Source organism: Amia ocellicauda, chromosome 1 (assembly GCF_036373705.1).
Source record: "Amia ocellicauda isolate fAmiCal2 chromosome 1, fAmiCal2.hap1, whole genome shotgun sequence".
Lineage (NCBI taxonomy): Eukaryota > Metazoa > Chordata > Actinopteri > Amiiformes > Amiidae > Amia > Amia ocellicauda.
Genome location: NC_089850.1, coordinates 44,025,122 through 44,038,045, shown reverse-complemented (window position 1 = coordinate 44,038,045; position 12,924 = coordinate 44,025,122). Strand labels below are relative to the sequence as shown.

Sequence of the window (12,924 nt, the reverse complement as noted above, 5' to 3'; positions counted from 1 at the left end):
ATGAATACAGTCATTTGAAATTATTGTTTGCAAATGTTTCTGTTACAACAATTTCTTCAATTTCTTTTTAGGATTTTGTATGAGAAGGGTTTTTTCATCAGTCATGATAGAGATCTTTAGAAACTTGGACATTCAATAGCTTTCTATTGAAAGTCTGGTCTCTACTGCCCCCTAGTGTGCGCACTTCCAGTAATGGCTCCTTTAAAATTTCGCCCCCATTTACTGTATTCAGTACCTAAATCCTAACATAGACTCAACACTGTACAAATACTACATTGTTCCAAAGGGTGGCAATGATACCCAATGTACACATCTGAAAATAATTTGTTTCCTGGTGGGCACTGCTGGTTAAAGTTCCTAAAGTATGTTTAGAGCTCGAAAAAGAATGGTTATCATAATATGGGACATGTTACATACATGCTAAACTCAATTCTGATTTATGGGATATAAGTTGTAATTGTAAATAATGTATCCAAACATTTCAATTGGAATGTGCTTTGGACTAATTCAATAGGCCTGTATTTTTAGTGGCAATTCTCTTGTTTTGGGTTATTTTGTGCAAAACACAGTTTTGCTTTTTATTTCCAAACAGATGTATTCCAAAACATTTCAATATCTTTATTTTGACATGTGTAGTGGAAGAGGGATGCAGTTTAGACTCATTATGACTATGATTACAAATTAAATGAGCTGCCTTCAAGTTTACAGATGTTGGTGTGCATTTCCACAGTGTGACAGGGATTAGATACAAGACTATATAAGTCAATATAGCTGCATTATATCTGCATATTAATGAATAGAAACTAAATATGAAGTTGTGCTGATTGTTTCTATACTAGTTTATCATTTGGTTTGTGATCTCCTTAGAAACGAATAACCAGGGTTCAAGCTCTTTGACCAGTCCTGTCTCAGTCAGGCATTTTACAATGAAATAAACATATAATGTATTGACTCACGGAGTCCTGGGGGTTCCTTAGACGCCTGAAACTCTGTTGAAAGAAAACACAAATGACTATTGAAATATTATAGAACAAGAAAACGAAAAATACTCTAAATGCAATCCTACTGTATTCCCCTAAACAACATTTTCAAGCTACCTTTGATGAGGGTGTAATGAGTTAAAAGTCGTGAAATTACTCTTAGTCATAAAGCCTCTGAAGGATGGTCATGGGGGTGTTACACAGAGGGGAGAAAATCTGACATAGAGGAGAGGGGAACACCAAAGCAGTGTGTCAAATCAAAGTTGGAGTTAAGCTTTAACTGGTAAGTAGTGGCATTGTTAACTGGTACTAATTATGCAGATTACACATACATAAATAACCAGATCGAATCAGTAAGGCAGCCTGTCACTGCGGGGCGCCGGTCCTACTGCACGTCCTCCTCACACTGTGACCTGCAGACCTGTGCCCCTAGCATTAAGCAATTACAAAATCCCCCCAAAGCACACAATGCAGGAGACTTTCCAAAGACCTCTGCATTTCAAAGGAAACCGTGGAGACTCCGCAGATGCAGTTATTAGAAGGACCGTATCGTGACGAAGCCCCTCCCCTGGGGGATTCCCGGGGCTCGGCGGGAGGCAGGCCGGCGCGCTGGGTCCTCCTCCGGGGACTCGGGCGCAGCGACGCCAGTGCGGATGGTGTGGTGCTGGGCTAGAGAGGACCTGCTTTGTTGTCCGGCTCTTCATAAAGTTTTTTGTAACATACATACAGAGCCACTCTGAATAGCTACTGAAAGGAAATCTGTCTTTGGCGCATTGGACGCAAAGCGCGGCGCTGGTGGCATGAGCTGACATACTGCAGCACACGTGTGTAGAAGTGTTTGTTTAAGGGACACGCTTGCTTTCTTCGGGATTGTCTAGCTGGACACCAACGACAGATCGCCTGTGATCAGGGAAGAGAGAGGAGCTCAGATCATTGCTACACCATGGCCAACACCGGGGATGAAAGGAAAAAAGCGGAGGAACTGTCTGAGGACAACCAGTACGACTCCGGGTTTGGGATCGATTCGTTCAAATCCATCAACCAGTCCATCAACCAGGACGATCAAATGCTTAAGAAAAACCCACTGCAGGAACCGAGCAGCGAAAATAAAAAGGACAAGTTGGACACGGCAGTGGAGGAGAGATTGGACTCCTCTTACGGGTCTTCCTCGCTCACGGTTGACAGTATTGGCGAAATATTACAAAGTTGCAGCATTTCGGTGCCCAGCGATTCAGAAGCCGAACAGGAATTATACATCTTGAGCTTCATCACTGATGACGGGGACACGTATGTATTTATGGTTTGTCTTTATAGCATGTTAAAATGTATCATTGGTGAGCAGGTGGATATGCATCCTGTTTTGCAAATACTGAATGAAACTGTGAATTAATCTGCCATTATGATTACAAATGCATCTTATTTGAATTGTGTTGGAAAGAGCGAGAGAAACTGTGTATTTTATTTTTATATATATATATATATATATATATATATATATATATATATATATATATATATATAACCACTAGGTTCTTTACAGGGCATAACATAATCGACTTATTTGTATCACAGATCAGTTTCAAAATGCATGAGTTTTACTTTTTGTTCGTACTGGTCCAATAGTTCAGAAGGTTTTTAGATGAAACTGTGTAAAGAGAAAGCTTGGTCGTTTCTCTTTGTGGACATTGAGCTTGGATGTTTCTTTCCTTCCCTCCTTCCTTCCGTAATTAATCTTGTCTGGATTTATATGTGAATTAGTAGTTAAGCAGGGAATTCAGTTTTTCTAAATATTAATTACCTCATTTATAATCTATGGCAGTCATTGTATGCTGCTGTAGATTGGGCCTGAAACTAACTATTCAGGTGTCGGGTGCATTCAATTTATAATGAAAAACGTCTGGTGTTTAGGACAATTCTCCCAATCCCAGGCCAAGGCTGTAGAAGTATAGACAAGCAGGGAGAGCTACAGGAATGGGACAGTTGCAGTAGAATCGGTCCTGGGGAAGGTTGGTAGTGTACTTTGGCATATTTTGGTAATTTGTTTGGGTTCTTGATTGCTGCAGAAAACAAAAAATACCCTGAAAATCAACTGTTTGCTGTCTAACATACTTGGATCCTGACTTTTTTTTTTTTTTTTGAGAACTGAAAATGTAATGAATCATACCTTTTTGAACAGTGAACAAGGAAGGATCTGAAAAATGTTGGAACTTAATGAAACAATTATTGTTATTGCTGCATAAATGGGTATGATCTGAAACACTGGACCTTAAAATGCAGCCTATGCTTCACTCACACTGTGTATGTTTCTGTCTGGAGAAACAACCAAGTAGCTACTTCTTATATGTTAGTGTTTCAAATAAGAGAGAAATAAACACGCATGCATCTGCAGTAGCTTTTCAGCCTGCAATGCAGTGTCTGTAGCTTCTCTTGTAATGGAAAGCAAGGAAACCTGTTAAAATGGAAAGCAATCCAGCACTTGATCTTCACATGCATTCAGGCAGTAGAACCATAATATTACAATAACATCTATTGCACATAATCCAAACACAAGGTTCACTAAGATTTGCTGAAAATGTAGTGGATATGCAGTAAATCTGAACCCCAACAGGTTTCCACAAACTCTCTATTGAAAACAATATTTTCTATGATTTGCCTTGCTTCATCTCACATAATCCTCTGGGAATACCTACCAAGCAGTGCAATCAATAATTATTAATACTAGAGCACAGTCTACCTTTAGTGAGAAGCATACTGCACAAATACTACGTGTTGGCAGTTTGTATAGTTTCTTTTCCTTCAGTTGAAGGGTAATTATAGGGGAACTTCCTTAAAACAGTAATAGCTACAGATACGCTTGTTTTTTACAGCCATTAAGATTTAATTAAGATAAATGTTCGTACATGCACAGAGCATGGGAATGAGAACTTTAAATATATTTGCTAGGATAATGACATATATGCTTCTGGGTGTGATATCAATCTGGAGTGAGGCTATATGTGGTTGGCTTAACTCAGAAAGCAGAAGTACTAAAATTAACTGTGGAATTCCCCATGACTCTCTGGGCACATGCTCAGTGCTACACAACTGTGCCTGATACAGGGAAATGGCCTACTGCAGAATGATACAATCTACCTTCACGTATATGTATATATACAAACAGATTGTGAACTATTTTGGCCCTGGGCTCATATCAATTGAAGTGTTGAATTGCAGAGTTCTTTATAATGCCCCCTGTTATACTTCCTAGTGAAAATTAATATTAACAACCCAGTACTGTACAAAATGTTGCAGATTGCAACACAAAGTTACTTTGTTACCTACCATAATTTTGGAACATCTGGGATAGCTTTGTTTAGGCATAATTGCAGAGCTATTAAAACAATGCAAAGCAGAATATTCTGGCTGAAACATAATGTGTTTATTTTTTATTTTTTTTATACATATACATCAGAAACCTGCATGCTCCGGTGTTTGACAACTAGTGATTTGACCTGACAGTTATATATACAGTGGGTAGTTGAAAAGTGCAGGGAAAATCATATCAATATATATGGCATCTGGGTTTATTGAATCATTTAAACAATGTATTTTTATAGCTAATATAAAGCAATAACAAATGGTTTGAAATGCTAGCAGTCTTAAAAGCTACAAGTGAGAAACTTTTTTCAAGAATCGTTGAGTTTGGATCCTTGAGGGACCCTATATCATGAAAACTTGCATTTGAAAGTTTTTGTTTTTCAAAGCAGTAGTGAGCTTTTCAAAGGGCTCATTAAGAACAGTGTGTAATTAAGTGCCTTTCCAATATCTGTACATAAATAACAAGAGACTGCATCCTTTTTGCTCATAATGATTTGCTCACTTAAAATCAGTTAATCCATTTTCATATTCTTAGAACAACCTGTCAGCCTGTCTTACATTTACCATTCAAATTGGGAAGGCATACACACTGTCTTTTAACATAATTTATGATTCAGTAGTTTAGCACGTTTTTAATAAGTGCATTTCATGTATTAGTCTTTGTTCAGGATACACACATTCAAGTATGAAGTGCAATTAAAAAATAACTGAGGTGTTGCTCATTAGATGTTTCATCATAAAAAATAAAAAAGGGGGAAATAAAAGTCTGGATTTTTGTTACTTCTCCTTTTACAGTTATTTGGAAATGCCCTTCTATTGAATGTCAAGATAATAGGAAAAAACAGACATATTTAAAAGTTCCTCAATCTTGTAGTTTCTCAACAACTCCACATTCTGTGGTGTGCTGTATTATTCCCTTCTATTGCCACACTACGTTGTCCAGGTAAACTATAACCTGACTTTTATGGCAGTCTCTGTGGATTCACAATATGTAAGGATTCATAATTGATTGAAGTGATTGAAACTAAAGTAATCATTGTAAGATGAGTACGCCTGAAAAAACAGAATACTCCAGTGTTTGACTTGTAGTTAGGTTTTATTATATATCCGCTCAAGACTTTTTTTGAATGGACTTCTGTGTATTGCTGGTCTGGGAGCTTTGTGAATGTTTTGAAAAGGTGTTTTTACTGTAATAAAATAGCAAGATTAGATGAAAGGTGACAACTGAAACAGGATTGTCAGTGATAGTTAAAGGGTCTCTATTTATTTTTCAAATCCCAAATCTATAAATGGCCCATTAGCAAAAAATCTTTGCTTTTTAATCTTTTGTCACAGAGATATGGGGAGCTTTCCATTTATGTCTTATTTATGAAATTTCTTAAGTGTTGTACAGTCGATCAATGTGGAGGTGAATTTTGCAGGAACTTCTACTTCTTTTATTAATTGTAATATGTAAAGTGTAATGGTTCCAAATTATGAAAAAGGTCTTTGCCCAGAGTTTCTCAATGTGTAGCCATTCTAAAGTTTTTACATTCAAGAAGAATCTGTTGAACAAAATAACAAAAGGTTCCAACATTTGCAACCTCTTTACTGGAATGGAATGACTTGAAAAAGTCATTGAGCCAATGGGGTTGCTTTTATTCAGGAAGTTTGAGATGTGAATGAGAGCACATTTTAAACCAGTCCAGCATGTATTTAAGGAATGAATCTCAGATGTAATTATGACTGACTCATTTTATCAGAATTATGGAACCAGTTGCATTGTATGGGGAAGTTTAAAGAATGTAGTTTACTGCCAGAAAGAAACAAAATACACAGGAACTAACTATATCTTCCAAAAGTGTAAAGAAAAAAAAAACCTGACTAGTGAGGATAAGCAGTAAATCCAACAATTACAAGTGTTCCTGTAACGTGTAATTTGCTGACACAAAGGACTGATTCTGTGTGAGCATACACACCACGGTGTACTGGATTTTTGATCTATCAAAGTCTTTATTATGTGTTCACAGATTCATATAGATGCATCTACAATGTTGATGCTATTTTAAAGATTATTCTTAGCCCAACTAGGCATTCTTCTTGAAACAACAGTAGCAGACTTCCTCACATAATCTTCTCACATAAATGCATATGGGACAATGTCGCACAAATACTATCAATTTAAATTGTTAAACTATATAACTGTTTTGCAATTAATACTGATATTATATTGTTCTACTGTTTTAACCAGATAATTAAGACATTTTAAAATAAATACAATGCTGGGACCAAAGGGAATTGATTTTCACAAGCCTTTTTTTGTTTTGTTTTTCCCACAGGATTTTACACCTTGCAGTAATCCATGAAGAGGAGGAATTTGCACACCAGTTAATATCTATGTTTACCAAAGATGTCCTTGACATACAGAATGATCTGTACCAGGTACATTCTTATGCTTTTAATACTCATAGCTACTCATGAGCTCACAATCATCTGACAATGTGTAACCTTGATAATTACACCTACTGTCCCAGCTACTGTAATATAATTTTTCTAACCCAGTGTTTATCAGTCTTGGTTATAGGGATATACTGTGTCCGTGGTTTATTTATTGCAAGCGAATCCTTTAAATTTTTTATATTAAATGTAATTGGTTTTAACTGGTTTCAGTTTGTCTTAACTGTAAATGTTTCACTGTGTAAATATTTTGGAATTTGCCCATAATGACTAATTGTGGATCATTCACAAAACTGCAGTATGGACCTGCTCAATGTGTAGACAACCACTAATCCAATCAAGGCTAGTTAAGAAAATTTTCATTTGAATCCAGATGTTCGCTTTGGGATTCCACAAAAACTCTCCTTTTTGGGGAAAAGTGTTCTCCAAATGTTCCTGTGGGCTACAGTAATATGATGGTATCAGTCCTACATCTGACCCACTTTGCTAATTATATAAAATGCAAATACTTTTGTGATTTTGAGACCAAGGGAGTGTTACTGTGGATGCTAAATTGAACTTTGGTTGATACCTTCCTCAATACATACTTGCTATCATTATTGTATGATGCATGATAAGGTTGCAGTGCAGATTTTTATATTTTATTTTGTACATTGAGGGAAACAGTCCACCCATATATGGGAATTAGGTTTCTTGTTTGCACATTTCATGGCAAATAAATTACAGTTTTCCCAGAATGGACCAAAATGTAAAGATATGGAGTTTGATCAGAATAATTCCCCTTTTGTAGGCTTGGGTTGACCTTTGATAAAGTCGGGGAATTAATATAAACATGTGGTTTCAACCTAGCTACTTTGTTGACAAGCTGTATTTATTTAAATATTATTAATTCAGACAATATCCAGTTAGAATTGCCTGGCATTTGATGGCAGGTGGTTTTCAGCTCAAAAATGGAAATCCTAATAGTCTTGTGACAGGAAGTACTAGCCATCTGTCTGCACAGAAACCTGTAATTTCAATTATCCCTGAATTTTGAGCATACCCGATTATATTATAAATAGAAGACTTTTTGTGTCGCACATACAACTAAACTTTTCCAGTAGGGAGGTTATTTTTCCATAGGTGTCTGGGACTTTTTTGAGGGGGCGTTAGCAAAAGGGAATCCCCCAAAATCAAATTTAGAAATGCCAGGAAGGGGATGTCCCAATTAGACTAATTTAAGATCTGGAAGTAGCATTTGTTTTACTTTAGTTGCTATGACTATTGCAATAGTTAATGAAAATGTGTTTTTGGAAGGTCATGAATTCAGTGTTTGTTGGGGGTTCTGATTCATTTGTTGCACAATACCAGTATGAGCGCTGCTGACGCTAGCTAAGTGCATTTTCGAGAAATCATGATGGCTATTTGAACATGAAAAAGAGAAGCATAGTTTAGTGAATGCTGACTGTAGTTTAGACCAAGATTTATACAATATTTTTCACTTCAATTTACCCATCCCTGATAAAATAATAGTTGTCCTGTCAGAATCCATTTTGTGGCATGTTGATGGGAAGTGTGTGTGGATGGATGTTTAGAATAAAGCAGCTTTGTTTTTGTAGTGTAGCTTTACAAGGGTCAGTCCACACTAAGTAAGAACCCTCCCACCTTGCTGCTCTGATGTATTTGGCCATTGTATCATCGGTGTATCATTCAAAATCTCTGCCTAACTGCACACTGCCAGCATCCCAAATCAGACCTCTCAGTGCACTCCCTTCGCCAGGTGAGATGAACGCTGCTTGTTCATGTGTCCCAGAAGCCCCAGTGCAACATGGAAGCTTCTTAAACTCTGTGGTAGAACTCATAACGCAGCGGCCTTAAAACAAAAAATGACCAGGATTTCACAGTAACTTCACATGGAGCTCCAGGGTACTGCATTGAAAGGTTCCCACTGTGTTCAGCAAGCAGTAATTCCAGAGAGCGCACCTTCCCTTTCTGGTCAAGAATAAGTGAAATGGCTAATATCCATTTGTGTTTTCGTTAAGGGAAATAATCTAAAATGGCAAAAACAAATCTGTTTATATGTCGGTGAAGTTCGGATTACTCGCTTCCTGCTTGGATTTACATTGCTTCATATAAATCCATGTTCTGTGCTTTTTTTGCTGTAATTGACAGACTCCTTTGCATCTGGCCACATATCTGAACCTGCCTTCAGTGGTGCGGGCACTGGTGCAGAAAAAGGCCAGCCTGGAGCTGCAAGACCAGGATGGCAACACACCTCTCCATGTGGCTTGTGACCAAGGGCGACTGGATTGTGCTATTGAGATGATCAGAGACCTCCCAGAAAGGCAGCTGAGCGCTATCGTAGAGATACAGAACTGGAGGGGTGAGAATATGTTCACTTTTGGTTGTGCAGGACAAAACAATAAGATCAGAGGTTTATTTTTTACACATTTAAATTTGATCAGGATGGTGGTCATAAGGTTTTAGTTGCACCTGAGCTCTAGTCACTTAATCAAGCTTCTCACTAAGATATTTTGACATGTTGTTTCTGTGTCTGTATCAGTTGAAAGACACGTGGTCACAGTCACATGTTTTTAAAGGTGTTATCTACTAAATGAGTTGTGTACTTCTCAGTGATTATCTAATCCCTTGCTATAAATGGTTTCAAAATAAGGTAGAGTTATGTTCTTTTATGGCTTGTAGACGGAAGATCTCATAACAAACAGACACTTTTGCGAGGCATTAAACAATGATCTTAAACATTTTCAGGTTTGACTTGCCTCCACTTAGCCACACTCCGGAGAAACCATCGGATCATGAAGCTCCTGCTGAAGAAAGGTCCCAATATTAATACTCAGGTAGGATTCTCTTTGTTTTCTACTAATATACTTCCTGCTAAAGTCGGTAACTCTAGGCATCTTGACACTGCATTTTCAATGATACTGTAACAGAATTGGAGTACACCGCATGCTGTGGATTTATTTATCTTTAAACACAGTGAGGCCAGGAAAAACCCAAATGAAATGTATCCTCTTCGCAGAGTAGTCAATCTCCTGAGTAGGATTTCTATAACGGACTAACAAAACAAGCTAACAATACAAAGGTAAATTAAAAATTAATCAGCAAGGGGATTTCATGTAGTCTCCACATACATATATTTAGATAGATTAATTAAAGGGTTCACCTTGAAGCAAATTCACTTAATAGAATATGTAAGTCTCCATAACAGTTTACAAGTGATTTTGATTTCTATGTAATACTTTCTTGTTTAGAATCTGTATGGTATAGATAATTGAGCTGAGTTATTAAAGCAAGCAAATGGCAACAGCAGGCTGCAGAAGGACGTTTGTCACATTTTCCTCTCCTGAATGTGTGTTTCAGGAGGGCACGAGTGGAAAGACGCCGTTGCATCTGGCTGTCGAGCTCCACGACGTTGGCTTGGTGACACTGCTGCTGAACAAGGGAGCCAATGTGGACGCAGCCATGTACAACGGCTGCACCGCTCTGCATCTGGCGGTGGGGAGGCAAGACGCTGCGATAGCTAACTTACTGTGTCAGTCGGGAGCAGATAAGATGTTGAGAAACATGGAGGATGAAACTGCCTTGGACCTTGCTGATGGGAATGACGATGTAAGATGAGTATTCTGCCTTTGGGCTGGGGTTGGGGGGGCAGTTGAATGATTGATATTTAGGCCGGGGTTTACTCATCAACACACCCCAATGTTGAACTGGGAGAACTGCAGAAATGCACATGATAGCCTCCACAATTTGATTTGTTGGTCTGGTCACTTTTTAATTAATTAATTTATTGCATTGAAGCTCCAGGAAAGAATATAATGATTTATTTCCTAGCAGATGCCCTTATTCAGGGTGACTTACAAAACATAAGAGCATTACAAAAGTGCAATAATACAGTATAAAATTACAGATCAAAACATAATACAATTACAGGTTTAAAATTACACAAGTGCATAGGTAAAATATACAATTAATACAAAATACAAGTCTTACATCCTGGATTGTAGTAGCTAATAAGTGCAGACAAGATGTGAAGTCATATTTATGAGCTTAGGGGAAGGGGGCATAGGTGAAATCAAAATAAACATTATAATGCCTTACACTTCAGAGTAAGAGCTTCTACTGGTTACAGTCCAGTCCACCGGTTCGTGAAAGCATATGCAGTTTCATACAAAGCTATGGGTCCCTTAGCTTTATCCTATCCATCATAGTGCTCAGTCATTGTGAGTTTTTTTCTTTGACTAGATTTAATTTCATTCACCGTTTGTCCTCCAATCTTGTAAATTTCATCATTAATTAATTTACACTAATTTTGTCTTCCAGATCCTTGCCCTCTTTCCATTTGATGACATCTACATCTCGGGCATGTCTGTCATTGGAATGAAATTCTGAGCACTTGTAAAACTGGACATATTTATGAAAAGCCAAATACAAGAAAAAATAATGAAAAAAAAAAAAAAAAAAAAAGACTTGAATTTTGGACTGTAAAGTGTGTTTCCAAATGTGTACTGTATATAATCTCAGGACTGAAGAGCAAAGTGTCTTCTGGGCTGCTGTCTGTTTTATACATTTGTATTTTGGAAAGGAACTGTATTTGTGAATTCCATTTGTTTGATTAATTCCCAGTGATTCTTTTCACTTGCAGGAGGAGGGAATTAAAGTTTGTAGTCTAACTGGCATCTTTTAAAGGTCTTTTCTGATCAGCAGTATTGCAACCGAAGTTATTCTGAAAATATACCAAATTATATTGACAAAATTTGTAGTGACCTAAAAAAACAACTTATTGTCAAACTTTTCAATGTTCTGTGTAACTGTATTGTTGCAGCTGTACTTGTCTGCTGAAATGTATTGCCTACTAAACACACCTATGACTATTTGAAATATTTGAACAGAAATTATAAACCTGCAAATTTTATGCCTGACAATGTCTCAACTGATGGTGGGATCCTTTCGGCAGTACACTGACCTTTATCCAATCTCCCATTGACATGCTGAGGGGCAGTACGTGTAGGTTGTCCTCCTGATATTTGTGAGATGTGTGTGTGTGTATAGTAATCTCTAGAAGAAAACCGAAGACATTGGAAAACACCTAAAATCACCCAAAAAATTGGAGAGCGTTTCAGAAGATTATTTTGTAATTTAAAAAGCCATTTGTAATTCTGAAAATATGAAGTCAGGCTCGTGAGCAGTGCAAGTTAGCATTTATGGGGATACTTGTTTAACAATTTAAAGTTCGGTATTCAAAATGGAAAATGGTAGTAGTACTCCCTTTTCTGTTAAAGTTGTATTTGTTAGTTTGGGGGGGAGCTCAAATTCTGTGTTTGTTTGTTTTTTTCTTCCTAAAGGTAAACACTAAAGTTACTTCACAGAAGATCATGTTTTCCCTCAGCAGTCTAAATAAGAGATTTTAATTTGCTTTCATTGTCATGGCATTTTAAAAATGCAACTTTCTATTACAAAAAAAAAAAAATCTTCCTGGAAGAAATACACAGGGGAAAACATCTTGTATTTCCTGTGAAACCCTGTCCATTAATTAACTAAACTTGTATTCTTGTTCCAATCATATCATGTCTTTGTAAATAAAATAGAATGAAAATAATCTTGTTTTCCTTCTCTTGCAAATTATATTTTTTGATGGATAGAAGAAAATTATTAACCATACACTGAAATTAACAATGGTACATTATTCAACAGTGCGTGTGAAAGAGGTATGGCTTTGGGTTGTTTTTTTACTTTGTCAGTCTTGCATAGTCAGTTCCTCCCTCCTGCAGTGCTGTGATACCAGCAGTACAACTCTTTGGTTGGACTGTATTGACACAATCATATCTTCAGACTTGACTTAAAAATTGTTTTTCAGTCTGCTCTTCAGATGTACAATAAAATTAAAGACTGGAACAGATCTATTTAATGTATGTGTGTTCTTAATTATTTTCAGCTTTAGATTTTGAAATGTATATTATAGCTGCAGTTGCAATATTTTTCACGTGTGTTGTAGAATTGTAAAGTGCAATCTGTGTTTGTCAAATGTCACATTGACTGCACCAGGAAGTAAATATTTTGCTTCCCCAGAACAGTCAGTTGTGGAAGAGTAACAATTCAGTTTCGTTTACCGGCAACAGTACTTTTTCTTGTGAAAATATATATATATATTTTT

The 12,924-nt window shown here is 37.0% G+C and overlaps 1 protein-coding gene across 1 annotated transcript; it reads left to right on the top strand.

Annotated features, from left to right (window-relative positions):
• The first annotated feature begins 1,585 nt into the window (after nt 1–1,585).
• On the top strand, nt 1,586–12,673 carry nfkbie (nuclear factor of kappa light polypeptide gene enhancer in B-cells inhibitor, epsilon). The gene is made up of 6 exons (XM_066706003.1): nt 1,586–2,267; nt 6,656–6,758; nt 8,925–9,135; nt 9,522–9,610; nt 10,134–10,382; nt 11,094–12,673. Exons 1-6 carry the CDS (start codon nt 1,924–1,926, stop codon nt 11,160–11,162), a joined length of 1,065 nt encoding a protein of 354 aa, XP_066562100.1. The 5' UTR covers nt 1,586–1,923; the 3' UTR covers nt 11,163–12,673.
• The last annotated feature ends 251 nt before the right edge of the window (nt 12,674–12,924 follow it).